The following is a 17189-nucleotide window of genomic DNA, read 5'->3' as shown; positions in this document are numbered from 1 at the left end:
GGAATATACGTGACTATATGGATTCCTCCACTTTCTTTTCCTACTTACTGCCATTTGATTTTTGGCCCCAACTATTCCTCTAAACCTGTTAAGGTGATTAAAGTTACAAATGTTCTTTCAACTTTCAAGTCCAATTGATACTTTTCAGTCCTTCTCATATTTATTTCTTGGACTTCCAATGACCTGATTGCCCTGCTTATCTGGGTCTCTTGGTTCTTCTTCTACCTTCCCTTTAAATTTCATGTTTTCCCTAGATCTTAGCCTTGGTCCTCCCCTTTCTCCTCTTCTGCACTAGTGATGAGCAAATTCTGTTTTAAGAGGGTCAAATCAGGACAAGTAAAATGTTTATAGGCTCTTGCCACTCCCACAGATACATCTCTTGCTCTAACTGGACTGATAACCTTGGCATTTCACTGCACATTTCCTCTGTACAGAATGCCCTCCCTCCCATGTCTCCTCTCCATCTTCCTTGGCTGCCTCTGTGTGTGTGTGTGTGTGTGTGTGTGTGTGTGTGTGTGTCAGAGAGAGAGAGAGAGAGAGAAAGAGAGAGGGAAGGAAGGAGAGGGAGAGGGAGAGAGGGAGAGAAAGAGATTTATTCTTCTCTGTGAAGTCATGTGTTTCTCCACAGTTTGTTAATGCATTCACTTGCTCAGTGTTTACTGTATGCCAGGCACTGTGTGGTGTCCTAGAGAAATGACAACTAACACTTTCATAGCACCCACTGGGTACAGTTCTAAGTAATTTACATATAATACTACTAAAAATCCTCAGCATCTCATTAATCAGGCACTATTGCTATTCCTCGGTTTATAGGTGAGGTTAAAGGATAGGACTTGAGTCCAGGTGGCCTGGCAGTAGAACAGGTACTCTTAACCAGTACACTCTCCTGCCTCTTCTGGAGAGGTAAGACAGGGCTCCAGTCATCTCCACTCTGTTCCCAAAAACAAAGCACATGCCTCTGTTACTGCACTTACTGTGGTGCTTTTCAATCATTTGTTTGACGCTGTCTCCGCTAGAGCTCTTTGCGGGCAAGAATTTCATCTTGGTTATCTTTGAAACTGCTAAGCCTGCACAGTACAAGTACACAGTGGCACTTGATGAATGCTTAGAGGGACTGAAGAGTAAACTTTTACCCCCAATCCCAGAAGGGTAACAAAGTTTCCCTATAAAGAATTATAAACAAAAGCACCTCACCCGTTCTCCTTCTGGTGATAGCATTGCTAAAATATCATTAGTGTAAATCTTTTCTGGCTCTCCTTCCATACCAGGAATTTTTCCTTCAGTAGGAGGCATGAGAGCAAATTCGAGCTTTGAAATGGCGTCAAAGCATTTCCTTAAGTGTGGCTGCACAGCTTGGGGATTTCGTGTCTGGGCCAGAATCTCCAGAAGTTCATCGTTCGACAAGAAGTAAAATCTGGATTAAAGAAAATACTTAAAATATAACTTGGAAGTCAAAGGAAAGCCTTACATACACATGAAAGATAAATCCCCTAGCCATATCTCTTCTCCAGTTACTGATTTCCTGAACCTCAAACCTACTGGTCCTGGGTTTCTGGGAGACCACATGTCTCTAAATACAATTGTTATGAAGACTAGTGTGGATGCATCTCAGACATCTAGAATCAGTGCCTGATACATACAAGATAGATATTTTTCATGAAATTGTAAAAAAATGTTAGTTCTTGCTATGACACTGATTTGTTCTACAGTGAAAATATATTATTCATTTTCCCTAGAATATAGCCTAGTGCCTTACACCTACCTGCTTTCAATACCTAATGTGTTGGATGAATGGATGGATGGATGGATGGATGGATGGGCAAATGGATGTGTGGTTATAGGAGTTTTATTTAGTTCTGTGAACATCCACATGTGGGCCATGCCAGTGTGATTCTGCATGAGATTTTCTTAAATCTTGCCCACCAGGACCATTTAGAGGCACGAATAGACTGTAGGAGGAGAAGGGGCATACTTGGACACCCAGGGATGAGGGAGAGGAATGAGGGCCTGGCCAGAGAAGACATTTTACTTCTGGAGTGGAGGAGGCTGCCTATAAGAGATCCCTTGGGATTGGAGGGAATGGAAAAGAGCCCATGGAAGGCCCCATGTGGGAAAGAGGGGACCAGATATTCACCAGCCCACTCAGAATTCTCTGCTGCTTTGACTCTCTTCTCCTCTGTGTCCCAAACCTGGAGACTTCAGAAATCTAAGAGGGAGTGGGAGGGTTGATCACCACATATTCTCACCATCACTAAAGGCTTCAGAACTGCCACAGTTTTGGGTAGGGAATGGGGAAGCTTTCACTTTAAAAGAAGTACAGTTTTATTATTAAAGATCATTCATTTGTAACAAGAGGTTTTGTTTGCTTGGTTGCATTATTATCTGAGAATGACTAGAAAATTCATGAGGTCTGCTCAAGACTTTGTCCAGGGGCAGGAAGAAACTAGCCACCAGCAGGGAATGCAAAGGCAGTTATTAGTTTGAAATAAAGATGCTTTTGATTGGGCTTTTATCAGTTCTCCTTCTTTACCATACAGTAATAATTAATTTGTGCCCATGCCTTTTTTTTCAACTAATGATAACTATAAACATTGGGCCATGAGCCATGTGAGATCAGGAACAGTATTGTATTCATCTTGTGTCCCTAGGACCTAACTTGGGATGCAGCTCATAGTAAGTCTTTATTAAGGCCCACAGGGTAAAATCAACACCACATAGAGCCTTCTGACATAATATACATGTTGCAGACCTAGTTCATGCAGTTCTAAGCAAAAGAACAAATAAAACCTGATGCTTTTTGGTGTTCAATATTATCACAGGTAAATTTGTTTCTGTGGTTTTTGTTTGTTTTTTTAGATATCAAATGTAGTGTATGGACTTCCTCTGGCTTTGGGAGATTCAAGTTGGGAACCACTGATCTTCTGGATCTTGGATTTCTCACGTACACACATACTCTGTCCTGGTACCCAACAACAAACCCTCTCAACCAAGTAACCCAGAGAAGCACCTAGCCTTGGCTGCCATAGTACTTGTCCTAGGACAGACCTTAAATGGCCATTTCCTTAACAACTAACAGGAAAATATCATGAAAGATAAACCATTTTGTCAATGTCCTCTGTGTTACAGTACAGTGTGCCCTAATAACTGAAGTTGGCTACCATCAAGTAGTTTATTCTGGTGTTATATAGGTATATTATAATAGTTTATTTATATGACTATTCACCTGTTGACCATGAGCCCCATTGGGGCAGGGATCCAGCATTTTCTTCTTTGTATCTTTAGCACTTTAACATTTGGTATGCTTTTGTAATAAAGAGATGAGTAAACAATTTAATTTGGAGTTTGTGAAATGACCTCTTGGAAAGCTTTTCCAGTGACACTCTTAGGGCACTGATTAATCCAAAGAAACCTGCTCAGGCAACACAGGGTTCTCTGACTTTTTGCGTGCACATCTGTGGACATGCACACACAGGCAGGCACATACATGCACACCCAACAATGGAACGATGCTGAGACCAAGAATCCCTCCAGCACCTTTACCTCCTTTACCAAAAACTGTATCCTCAAGATTTATGCTCCCCAATCAACATGCCAGCTGGATCACCATTATCACACATCTTTCTTGTTTCTTGCTCTGGTTCTCTGATGTTATGGGAACATCACCTGGTTTTGATGTTATGATTTGTTTTTAAGTATGTCCTTTTAAATTTATGAATAGTCTTCACTACTAAAACTATCATAAGTTGCTTTATAAACTTACCTTGGAAAGATAACTCTTTTTGATTCTAAATATGCCTCTAGACACTTTTGAATTTGGTCAAGTAATGCATTATTATTTTGAAAAGTCTCCAGAAGTCCTGTTTATTAGGGGGAGAGGGGAAGGAAAAAGGTACTGGTAAAACTGTGTTAAAAAAATAGAAAATATAGTTTTAATTGGAAGTAAAATATGATATTAACATTCTTTAAAGCTTTGGTTTTATTTGATAAAAATGGTAAAAAAAAATTAAATTTGGGGGGTTGGCTAAGAATGTTAACTATTACTTTTAATAACATTATTTCATATTAGTCTTAATATTTACCACAGACGAACAAGTATTCAACCTGAAACATTGTTTTAGCTGGCGCACCCCCCCCACTTGGGGGTGGGGCTAGGAGTGCACGAACCATTGTGCCTGCTGAGTGCGTGCTCACCTTAGGGACTTGGCCTTTGTTCTTCTCTCTGCCTTTAATAACTCTCCCGTAGTCACAAAGGTGTCTCATTCCCTCATGCCTCCTGCTTTCTGCCTAAAAGCCACTTTATCAAAAAAAGTCTTCCATGTCTCTCTCTCTCTCTCTCTCACACACACACACACACACACACACACACACACACACACACACGGCAGCCCCCAGCTATTCTCTAGCCCCCCTCTTTATGCTGCTGAATTTTTCTTCACAGCTTTATCATAATGTGAAATGACAAATATAGGTCCACACTTTTTCATCTGAAATCCCTAGGACCAGAGGTATTTTGGAATCATGTATTTTTTCAATTTAATTAAAAATTTTTTTTTAATTTAAAAATTTTTAAATTTAATTTTAATTTTTAATTTTTTTAATTTAATTTTTTTGATTTTAATTTAACTTGTTATGGAACAAGTCCAGTAGAGACTGGGGCAACGCTCTATTTTCAAACACTTGACTATTTTGCAGCAAAAGGTTTGAATATGTATGTGGTAGGAAGAATAAAGTTACGGCCATGTCCTAATCCCCACAACCTGAGAATACATTAGTCCATATGGAAAAAGGAAGTTGGTAGATGTGAGCAGTGATCACGGGAAGGGAGATTATCTTGGATCATCTAGTGGGCCCAATGTAATGACAGGGGTCCTTATAGGAGGGAGGCAGAAGGGTCAGAGACAGAGGAGAAGTGAAGACAGAAGCAGAGGTTGGAGGGAGTTGCTGACTAGAAGGTGACTAAAAGCCAAGGAGCGTGGGTGATCTTTAGAGACCCAAAGTTTAAAAGTTTTCAATTCTATCACACCATATAGTTTTTCCTTTCTGTTTCTGTTTTATGTAAGAGTCTTTGGGCAAAGAGCATAGCCCAGCAGACTGCCTCTGCTTGACAGGGAAGCTGTCTGGAGGTATTCACCAGGAAAGGTCATATGCTGCCATTTGTAGAACAACAAGCAAGCTTGCTGAGGCTTTGATAAAGTTCAATAACCATGTGTGTGCACGTACTAATGCTTTGATTCCATATCCCTAAAAATAGACCTTATTAAACAACATTTCAATCTCGAGATTTAGAATTATAATTTATGGTAATATTTTTAAATATATATTTTTAAATATTTTAGAGGCAGAGAGCACAAGTGGGGCAGAGGGGCAGAGGAAGAGAGGGAATCTGAAGCAGGCTCCATTCTCAGCATGGAGCCTGATGCGGACTTGGTCCCACGACCCTGGGATCAGAAATGAGCCAAAATCAAGAGCTGGACACTCAACCGACTGAGCTATCCAGGTGCCCCAATTTTTAAATATTTTAATGAATTAATGAAAAATAAGATGTGGAAAGTTTTCCAGTCATACGTCTATGAAAGCTTTAGCAGAATGGGTCAACGGAATGTGAATATATGTCTTGTAGTCAAATTGTGACGTGTAAGCATCATTGATACTCTGTGGCAGCATCCCCAAATTATAAAAGCAGCAAAAAAAAAAAATCAGATTCTTGGGTGCCAAAACTATGAACTAAGCTGAGAGGTAATAATAACAATGATAACAAGAACGATAACAAAAACAACAACAACAGTGTTCAATTCACATCGTTCAATAAGAGTATCAAATATTCCTGGTCACTAATACTGACAAGAATCAAGGATTGAGTGTACCACATATTGTTAGAGCCTTATAGGCCTTATAGGCATTAAACAGTTTAGTTTAGTGTGTTTTTGAAATTGTGTTTTATACCTGGTTGAGTAGCGGCTCGAAGAGCATTAGGCAACCGGTTCACCTTCCTCATGATTTCCTTCCATGACTTATCCACTTGAAGGAACATCTTAGCCTCGGCAGGCAATTGCCTCTGAATATCTGGAGCATTAAAAATACTTTCTAGGTAGAGCCAGTTTCGCTGACAGTTCAGCCACTCTTCCTAGGAGAAAAATATGAGCATTATCAATTTTTAATCCTGAATTAAAAACACAGTTACATTAAAAATAATTACATGGGGACTCACTATATCTTTCACTGGGGGAGCTTCACACAGTTTCTTTGAGATGGAACCTCCTTAAAAGGTCCAAGACTCACTGCAGCCTAATTTCTACCCCTCTTCTACTGAGTAGAGTTATAAGGAATCTACTGTACGTTAATCAGAAGGGACCCAGAGAAAGAGGATTAAAATGCTCAGAGCAGACAGTCTCAGGGGAAGCAAGATGCTAAAAGAAATATGAAGGGTTGGGAAGTGTTATTAAGTGACTATTTCCAAATATAGACAAGGCTCTCCAAAAAAAGGTGTTTTTTATTTTTGCCTCAATTGTCTCTATATTCTTCCCTCTCTTCCTTTTTAAAAAAGAAACAGGATTTATTTTCTTCAATCACAAGAGTAAAATCTGCTTGTGACAGAGCATGTGGCAAACCCAGAGGACTGGAGGAAGAAGAAAATCACCCATTGCTTCTCCCCTTGGAGAAGCATGGTTAATAAAAGAAACCAGAACTGCAGTGTTGGGGTTGTAGATCTCATGGTCTCCTATGCCTCCTGCCATTGCATGCATAGGCTCAACATCTGTGAAAGAGTTTCTCACTTCTCACTGCAGATTTGGGGGTTATGCCTAAAGCCTAGTGTCACAACCACTCCCTGATTTATCGCAGGTCTCATACTTTCTACATAGTTAATTCTGGCTTGGCTCAGCCATCAGTAGAGGCCAAACAGGGGTCAGATTGTAAAGTGTTCATCCAAGAGGGTGGATTCCTGAAAAAGATCTCTATGAATCAAAATTGGAACAAATTATCGTTTCCTACTTAGTGTGTTATTTCACAGATAACTTTTCATATTAGAATATATAGAAGCTTAAATATAATTAAATCAAGCTAAAAATCTTTAGTCTAAGAGAGAGATTGGATGGGAACAAAGATCAGTATAAGTGGGTTCTTTGTTTCACTGTGGGATAATCTGAAGTAGAATCAAATAAAAGGGAAGGGTGTACCACAAGGAAGGGTACCAAGGAGACTTCAAGCAACAGTGCATGTTTTTCCAGTAAATGTGAAGTTGATGCAGCACTGTGAGAAGCTGTTTAAAAGCTGTGAATGCCTGCAGCTTATAAACCAAGGTGCTCCCTGCCTGAGCTTAATTCTGTTGCCAGAAAAGGTCTAAGCCAGTTAATAAGTGACCAAAGCCCCCTGCCATTTTGGGATGGAAACTGGTTGAGGAGGGAAAAATCTTTTATTGGAGTATATGCATAGGCAGATTGCTCTGTCTTAGAGGTGCTAAGTCTTCAAATTGACACGAAGACCCTTTCTTTCCAATCATTTAGGTTATAAGTATCAGCTTGTCCATCCGAGCCACTAGCTGAAGTACTTAGGGAGGGGAAGAGGGTGGTACATGGGCAATGACAGTAGGGAAACACAAGGGCTCATGTTCTTAGAGTGAACAACTCCTGGAGCCTCTCTGTTTTTTTGAACTTTGAATTCTGAAACCATTGGTGGCAGGATTCAGTCATGCTGTGTTCTCACATGTGACAACACATGCTTATTGAGTCATTTTAAGAGCTGAATGATTTCAAAAGCCCGGGTCTTTTGACTGGGGCAGTGGTCACTTTAAAACACACACACACACACACACACGCACACAGACACACACACGATTTTTTTAATCTTAAGATTTAACTAATACCCAAAATGCTATCTTGAATCATGATACCCATCAGTACTTGACCCCATCTAGACCGGCATCTAGAACTCCATTGTAAGGTCTTTTCAGGCATGTAGTAGGTTGCTGTGAAAACTTTAAACGTAAACTTCACACCACACTGTCAGTTTTTGTTTCACTGAAACTATAGACTTACAAATAAACAAAAAACGTGGGGAACATGTAGGAGCTGAGGATGAATCCAGCTAACAGCCAGCAAGAAACTAAAGCCCTTAGTTCCAGAGTTGCAAAGAAATGATTTCTGCTAACAACCTGAGTGAGCTTGGAAGGGAACCCTCCCTGAGCTGAACTTCTGATGTGAATCGAGTCCTGGCCCACATCTTGATTGAACCTTTGAGACCCTAAGTAGGAGACCCGGTTTAAGCCACATCTGAACTCCTTACCCACAGAAACTGTGGGCTAATAAATGTACACTGTTTCATACCATCAAGTTTGTGGTATTCTGTTTCATGGCAAAAATAACTAATACAAGGAGATGGCATAATCATCTAAAGAAGAGCTTAATATATTGGCATTTTCCTTACATTCTGAACATAATAAAATATTGACAATTAAATCTTGTATCTAAACTACATAATATTTAAGTGATTGAAATGACTTCTAAGGTTCTGTGGCTCTCCAATTTTCTGAGTGCATGAATTGAAATTGTCCTCACTTACCAGTGTTTGATTAAATAAAGCAAGTTGCTTCTGCCAGTCATCCACTCGAGTTTTCAGTGGACCAACGTAACGTGATGAGGCAATGGTTGCAATATTGATGGTGCTGTCATCAAGAAGGACCTTTAAAGAAAGACGAAAACATGCAACATCATGTGTTTGTGCTCTCAATGATAATACAGATATTTAATCCCAAGAGTCCACTTAGAAGCTTTTTGAATAAATAGCTTAGTACCACCTACTGTTTCCTACCCATCCACTTCCCTTCCTTATCCACTTTACCATGATATTCTCTCAAAAGTCACCGAGAAGAGAACTTTTGATTGCCAAATCTTAGCCGTTTCTGTAATTATTAATGGCACATGTTTCTGTTTGGCTCAATACTCTTTTCCTCACTTCCCCTACTTTTAGGTATCTGGTATCTTCTTTATACCATTTGGTCATGCAGGCTTTTATTTCTCAAAGTACTCAAAACTTGCAAAATAAGCTGTCTCCTCTACCAATGAAACATCACTTTCTCTCAATTATCTTGAGGAAGAGGGAAACTAGCTCAGAATGACTACGAACAGTGTTCCCTCTACCTTCTTCCCCTACTTCCCCCACCTTACACTACAGCAACCCTCACAAGACATGTGCATTCAAAAAATGTGTCTGTGAATCTAAAGGCTTTTAATTGCTCTATTTAAGTTGTGAATTTCTTGAGAACAGAAGTGCCACCACCTAGCACCACTTGGCCTCATCCTGCCTGATTTTCATCTTGGGTCTGCTCTGCCATCCACTGCCCAGAGTGACATCTGGCCTTACTCTTCCAACCTACACCCAGCAAAGCCATTGCATCCCTAGTTCTGACCTGGGTACACCCTAATGGGCCAGGGCTTTGCTTTCTATATTTAGGCCATAAGACACAGATCCTTTGGTTAAACAAAGGTGCCCTTGGATTTTAAGTCATTAAGAATATTCCAAAAACATGGATTAGATTTATTTTCTTTTGTTATTCATAGAGTATGGTCATCTATTTCCCATCTCAAAAAAATTCAAGTGAACCTAGTTTCCTAGTGTGCTATGAATCTGAAATGCTTGTTCATGTTTTGTTTTGTTTTGTTTTGTTCTGTTTTTTTGCCTCATTTAAATGGTTTGAAATGCCCTTCATTCTCATCTATGTCTGTCAAATCCCATTTACTCTTTCAAGTCCAGCATGTCTTGGCTGGTCTAGGAAGGGTTCTCTGATCACTTCAGCCATAAATTATCTCTGGCTTTTCTAAATTCCTCAACAGTTAACTGCAGGATCATAATTCACACACACACACACACACACACACGACATATATATATGCCATATTTATTGCTTTGCTAGATACTTCATGTACAAGCATTCATGTCATTTATTCATATTCATATTTTGCCTTTCCAAATAGATTTTTTCTTATTTAGTAACTCTCATATTTCATTTCTCCATCATAACCTCCTACAGAAGATTCAGGGGTAGGTCTGACTTAAAAAGTCTTTACCACAGGTTTTTAATAACTCAGTTACCCACCTGTATGTCATCTGTGCCGCCCAGGATAAACACATCTTTGGAGTCACGGTGAGGGAGAACGACAAATTCAGTTGTTTTCCAAGAATCTTCCACCTTAGAAATAATTCAAATCTTAGAATACCTAAATTCATTTGTGTTTAAGCGCTCAATAAATGTATGTAGAATGAAATAAATGAAGATGGGCATTGAGGAGGGCACCTGTTGGGATGAGCACTGGGTGTTGTATGGAAACCAATATAACAATAAATTATATTTAATAAAAAAAAGAAATAAGTGAAAAATCCATAATTATCCCATTCTCCTCCTGACTGCCTTTAAAACTCAATATTTTCTTCTTGGTTAAAGCATACTGATAAGCTAAATTTTGTTGACAAACATTAATACCTAAGAATAACTTGTGATACCTTAATGTGTATCCTTACCACTTTATGCTTTAATATAAGGGAAATATCAAAAAACTATAAGGAAAATATTTTTTTACACAGATGATTTGTAGGTATGTGTGTATTTTTAGGATAAGGAGGTAAGTAGCCTAAGTAGGGAAGTTTCTTCAATGTCTTTTGTAGCATTTCACAGTTTTGGTTTGTTTTTTTTTTTAGTAGTTTGAAAGATAATGTATTTTGCTATAAAAGATCTTCCTTGGTATGTGGTTTTTTAAATAAGCATGCCAATTTCAAACCTCGTTGTTAACAAGTTCCTATTGGGCTTGAAGCTAAGTAGAAAGAGGATATTGATAAAAGTGCTGATGATAATGATAATGATAATAAATGTAGGGAAAGAACAGAAAGATGGCTGATAATGAGAGGGTGAAAGCTGCAGAGTTGAAAAATCCATCTAGATGAATCAAAAGTTGGTGATCTTCATGCTGAATATGAAAACCTTTATATTCCCTGATCTTGAGAATATATATTTTTCAGGTTTACCTTTTTAAGAATTATTTCTAAGGCAGCTTCTCCAGAAGCCTGTCCAGAAATGTCCTGGATTTCTTGGCCAAAATCGAAAACATGCAACTCAGAGAGCTTCTCCAAGGTTAATGGAATGTCAAGGTCCACTAGGGTGGCGTCAACTGTTTGTTCAATAGTTGCCCAATGTCTTGGCTTCAAAGTTGGATTCCTCAAGTCAATGATAACTGGAAGCTGGAAAGCAAACACTCTCAAAGGCACCTTGCTTTTTATCTTAAAAACATAGCTCAAGGCTTCTGGTTTTAATTCAGGAATGTAGAGAATTGGAATGAACACTACTTACACTCTTACAAAAAGAAATATCTGGACAAATGAAAAATTAATGGCTTCTATCGAGCCCACCAAAAAATTAAGGTTGCAGGGCAACCAACAAACTCAAAATTTGGGGAGAGACTGGTTTCTCTACAGCAAAAAAACAGGACCTGAGAATTTGCTTACCAAGGACAGATGCCTTGGGTTGTCATTTAAGCTAGTAAGAAGATTCAGCTAAATTTTACAAATAAATTGCTAAAGAGTGAGCGTAGGGTAGCATGAGAGTGTGAAGTCCCTGGGGGCTACAAATATAGAGGTGTTCACAGGGAAGAGTGGGGAGAATCCTAAGAATGCCTACCTGATGGTACTGGCTGGGGAAGGAAAATAACAGCTACTATTATAACTCTAACCAACCCATTTCTCCTAGTTTCTTTACGGAACAAAAGACTTAATGTCAGGGAAGTGAGCAACAAACACTGTCATTTTAAACACTGGTAATAACCCATTGTAGATTTCTGTATATAACTGGAGAAACAGAACTGGAAAAATAAAAGCTCTACTCATGGGGAATAGAAAGAAATACATTCTAGGCTCATTACTACAGCTAGAGGAGGGGCAGGAACACCTGTGAAGGTCAGAAGTCTAAGCACAAGGGACTTAGTGCCTTGCTAAGATAGAGGCTTAATCAGCACATGAGGGAATGCCCCTCCTCATCTCTCCCATCAGGCTAACAAATATTGAATAAAAATAACAGTCCAATACAGACTGGTTCGCTGTAAAATACAGATTTTCTCTGGGGACAATAAAAAGGGAGGACCCAAGGTCACAGAGAAACAAAAGTTGAAAAAATAATCTTTGGCAAACCATAAACACAAGTTATCAAAAGAATAATTTGAAGGCTGTAATAGACTAAGGGTAACCATAGCAACATCAAACCTCAAATCCAGCCCAACTCCTTACTATATTTAGATAGCATGCCATACAAAAAGCCAAGTAGAAGGAAAGACATAAAAATTATTTACTCTAGTATCTACTGTACCATATAAGATGTTTGCCTTTCAGTAAAAAATGTAAGAACTGTATAAAAAGTGAAGATAAACATACATTTAAGAGACAAAGGAAATAGAAAGATAGAATACACACAATGTTGAAATTAATAGAGAATTCAAAATAACTGTAATTAATATGTTAATGGCTCTAATGGAAAAAGTAGGCAACATACAAGATCAGATGGGAAATGTCAATAGGAAGGGTGAAGCTATAATTACAAATTAAATAAATGTTAGAATTGAAAAAGGCAGCAAGAGAGACAAAGAATGCCTTTGTTGAGCTTGACACAGCCAAGGAATCAGTGAACTGGAAGATAAGTGAGTAGAAATTCCCCAAACTGGCACATGAGAAAAAATAGTGAAAACAAAAGAAACCCAAGCAACCAAAAACAAAAACCAAAACCACAGAACAGAACAGAACATCCAAGAGCTATAGGACAGCAATCAAGTGGTCTAAAATATGCAATAGAAATCCCAAAGAAAAAATAATGGCCGCATTTTTTTTTCCAAAATTAAAGACAGACACCAAACCACAGATCCAAGAAACTCAGAGAATGCTAAGCAGGATAAATGCAAATGGTAAACAACGACAACAACACATACCTGGGCATATCACATTATACACTGACAAAAACTAAGAAAACAAGATCATCTTGAAGGCAGTCCAACCAAAAAATACATATTATCTACAGAAGAACGGGGACAAGAACTAGAGCAGATTTCTTGTCAGAAACCATGCAAGCAAGAAAGCAATGAAAGGATACTTTTAAATTGCTGAAAGAAAAAACAAAACCTGTTGACTTAGAATTATATATCCAGTTAAATTATCATTCAAAATAAAGGATAAAGACTTTTTCAAAATGGAAATTTAGGGAATTCATTGTTAGCATACCTACTCAATAAGAAATATTAAAGGAAGTTCTTCAGGCAGAATGAATATGCTATGAATCAGAATCTTAGATCCATACAAAGAAATGAAGAACACTGGAAATGGAATAGAGGCAAAATTAATTTCATTTTGTTTCCTATTTTTATTGTCCTGAAAGATGATGATATAAAATAAATTAGCAGCAATATATCATGCTTACAGTACATGTAAAGGTAAAAGTACAAAAAAAAAAATGAAAATGATGGGGTACATCAAAGGGACACAGAAGTCAACTGAGAGAATCTTGATGGCCAAAGTGGTAATGATTTAAGCAAACAATAAAAATGTAGTATTGCATTATATATTTATTATATTATTATATTTATTATAATCTAATAAAATATATATCCACAAGTTCATATTGACACAAATAAACAACAAATGAATGGACGGATTAGTTGGCAGACAGATAGATAAGCAGACAGAGAACAGACAAATCTATATAGAAGATACAAATGACCAACATCAACAATGAAAAAGACATCACTTCTGATCCCACATACTTTTAAAGGATAATAAAGAAATACCATGATCAACTCTATGTCTATATATACAAAAATACACTATAAAATCCCTCAAGAAAAAAAAAGATAACCCAAATAATTCAATATATATCAAGGAATTCAATTTCTAGTTCAAATCCTCCCAATAAAGAAAATTTAATGCTGCAATGGCTTCCCTGGTGAATTGTGCTAAAAATTTAAGGAAGAAATAATGTTAATTCTACACCATCTCCTCCAGAACACAGAAGAGGAAGACATACTTCCCAATTCATTTTAATGTACAAAAATCTCCTAAAATTAAAAAGTGAATTTAGTAAGTTCACAGGATATAAGATCAGTATACAAAGGTCAATAGTATTCCTATATAGCAGCAATGAACAATTGAAATTTGAAATTAAAAACAATATTATTCAGGATAACATTAATACTTAGTTATAAATCTAATAAAATACATGCAGAATCTATGTATTGAAACTACAAAACTTCAATGAAAAAAATAAAAGAAGACAACTAAATGAAGAGATACGCTGGTAAAAGATTGGAAAATTCACTCTGGTTAAGAAGTCAGTTCTCTTCAAATTGCTCTATAGATTCAACACAATCCTTCAAAACTTGCCAACAATTTTTTATACATATCAACAACCTAATTCTAAGATTTATATGGAAAGGTAAAGGAATTAGAATAGACAAAACAGTTACGAAAAAAAGAACAAATTTGGAGGACTTATGCCTACCTGATTTCAAGACTTACTAAGTATAGTCATCAAGACAGTGTAGTACCAGAGAAAGAATAGACTCAGAACAACAAAACAGAATGGAACCCAGAAACAGACTAAAAAATATTGCCAGCTGACTTTTCGCAAAGGTGCAAGGACGGTTCAATGGAAAAGGATGGTCTTTTCAAATAATGGTCCTGGATCAAATGGATATCGATATATAAAGAATGTAAACCTTGACATGTATGTCATATTTTATGCAATATAACTCAAAATAAATCATAAACTTTAATGTAAAAAAAAGCGTAAAACTACAAAACTTCTAGAGGAAAATACAGGAGAAAATCTGTGTGACCCTTAAGTTTGGCAAAACATTTTTAGGTACTATACTAAAAAGATAATCCGTAAAAGCAAAACATATAAATTGAATTTTATTCGGGTTAACACAATCTGTGCTCTGAAAGTCACTGGCATCACTTCTCGGCCTTTTGGCTAAGATCAAGTGAAAGTCACTGGCAAGGGACTAAAGAGACAAGCTGCTGAGTGGGAAAAAATATTTTCAAGTTATATGTTTGAAGAAGGACTTTGATCCAGATTAGGTAAAGAGCTCTTAAAACACAGTAATAACAAAACAAGCAACTAAATTAAAAATTGGGCAAAGAGCCAAACACATATTTCAGCAAGGAAGATAAAAGGATGGAGGAGAAGCATTAAAAAAAAGATGCTCCACATCATTAGTCACTAGCAAAATGCAGGGTGACCACTGTGAGCTATTCTATACATTTACCGGAGTGACTAAAATGAAAACCAAGCCACACCACACAAAGCCCTCCCCAATGAGAACAAGTGCTGGGAGGCTGAGGAACAGCTAGAATTCTCACACGCTGCTTGTGGGAAGGCAAATCATTACCTTTGAAATACAACTAGGGGAATTTCTTATAAACATATACGTACACATACTTACCATGCCACCTAGTAATCTCACTCCTAGTTATCTACCCCACTGAAGCAAAACCTCATGTCCACTCAAAAAGCTATACATCACTGTGTATAGTAGCTTATTAATAATCGCTTTAAAACTGGTCATAACCCACATGTCTTTCAATGGGTGAATAGATAAACCGATGGCAATAATACTACTCAGCAATAAAAATAAACTGTTGATTCACGTAACAACATGAAAGAATCCTTTTTTTAGATATTCTAATTCACAGAGATTGTACAGCTATCACCACTATCTAACTTTAGAACTACCACTATTAACCACCTATCACTATCTTATCACCCCAAAAGGAAACCCCATACCCATTAACTCTCACCACCCACTTCTGCTTCTCCATAGTCCCCAGTAACCACGAATCTACTTTCTCTTATCTATGGATTTCTCTATTCTGAACATTTCCTATCTATGACACCATATGCTATGTAGTCTTTTTGTGACTGGCTTTTTTCACTTAGTATAATGTTTTCAGGGTCATCTATACTGTAGCAGGTATCAGTACTTCATTCCTTTTTATTACTGAATAACATTCCATTGTATGGATATATTACATTTTGTTGATTGAGTCATTAGTTGAAGACTTTTGCGTTATTCTCACTTTTAGCTATGATGAATAATGCCTCTAAGAACATTCACATGCACATGTTTGTGTAAAGATATGTTTTCAATTCTCTTAGATACATGCTTAGAAATGGAATTACTTTTGAGAAACTGCCAAACTGTTTTCCAAAGAAGCGGTACCAGTTTCTAATTCCACCAGCAACATGTAAGGGTTCGAATTGCTCCAGATCCTCACCAACACTTATTATATAATCTATCCTTTCGATGATAGCTATTCTAGTGGGTATGGACTGGTATCTCATTGTAACTTTGATTTGCATTTCCCTGATGGCTAATGATATTCAGCATCTTTTCATGTATCTTCTTCAGGGACCTGTCTATTCAAATCCTTTGCCCATTTTAAAGGGTTATTTCTCCTTTTATTTTTGAATTATAAGAGTGTGTTACATATTCTGAAGATAAGTACCTAGATGCATTTTAAATGCATTTTTCTAAGTGAACACTGACAGACCCAAAAGGCTGTATATTGTATTATTCCTTTTAAAATTCCATTTATAAAATGAAGAACTTTAGGGACAGAAAACAGGTCAGTGGTTGCCTAAGACTGGGATGGATGGAGGGGCTGATGACAAAGAACATCAGATGGGAAATTGGGGGGTAATGGAATGATTCTGTAGAGTCCTGTTGTGTTGGATACATGATTTTACCCACTTGTAAAAACCCACAGAACTATATACCACAAAAAGTGACTTTTATTATATACAAGTTAAAAAAAATCCACTAGACCTTTGAAGGAATGCAAAATGGAACAAAGACTGTAACAAATAGATTTGTTTACAATTGTACGATATAACCACACGAAGGGCAATGGAGAACAAAGAGGCTGACGTAAGTAACTTTGGAAAAGCATTTTTACTACATACTGTAAAGTGAAAGAGGGAAAAACTGCAAAAACGCTCTTCTTGGGGAAAAACTGCTTTTTGTTGTGCCTGACGTTTTGCTTACTTTTCCTACTCATGTCTTCTTTTAGTCCTTTCTCTCATCTTTTTTAAAAAAATCTAAAACTGCTTAAAAGGATAAAATCATACTCCCGTTCTTTCCCATTTCAAGTACTCGTTTAGCAGCATT

General features: G+C 37.3%; 1 protein-coding gene across 2 annotated transcripts in view; it reads right to left on the bottom strand.

Annotated features, from left to right (window-relative positions):
- The window catches only part of DNAH6 (dynein axonemal heavy chain 6), a 242122-nt gene that overhangs the window by 134039 nt on the left and 90894 nt on the right, over nt 1-17189 (bottom strand). For both annotated transcript variants that reach the window (XM_042932835.1, XM_042932838.1), the window contains exons 19-24: nt 11014-11226; nt 10091-10183; nt 8557-8676; nt 5944-6124; nt 3761-3857; nt 1195-1414 (exon numbers count right to left, since the gene is read on the bottom strand). In XM_042932835.1, coding sequence (XP_042788769.1) covers nt 1195-1414; nt 3761-3857; nt 5944-6124; nt 8557-8676; nt 10091-10183; nt 11014-11226 — 924 coding nt within the window. The remainder of the gene's footprint in view (nt 1-1194; nt 1415-3760; nt 3858-5943; nt 6125-8556; nt 8677-10090; nt 10184-11013; nt 11227-17189) is intronic.

Source organism: Panthera leo, chromosome A3, assembly GCF_018350215.1.
Source record: "Panthera leo isolate Ple1 chromosome A3, P.leo_Ple1_pat1.1, whole genome shotgun sequence".
In the NCBI taxonomy this organism is placed as follows: domain Eukaryota; kingdom Metazoa; phylum Chordata; class Mammalia; order Carnivora; family Felidae; genus Panthera; species Panthera leo.
Note: the sequence above shows the minus strand (reverse complement) of the source record. Positions and strands in the feature narration are given on the sequence as shown.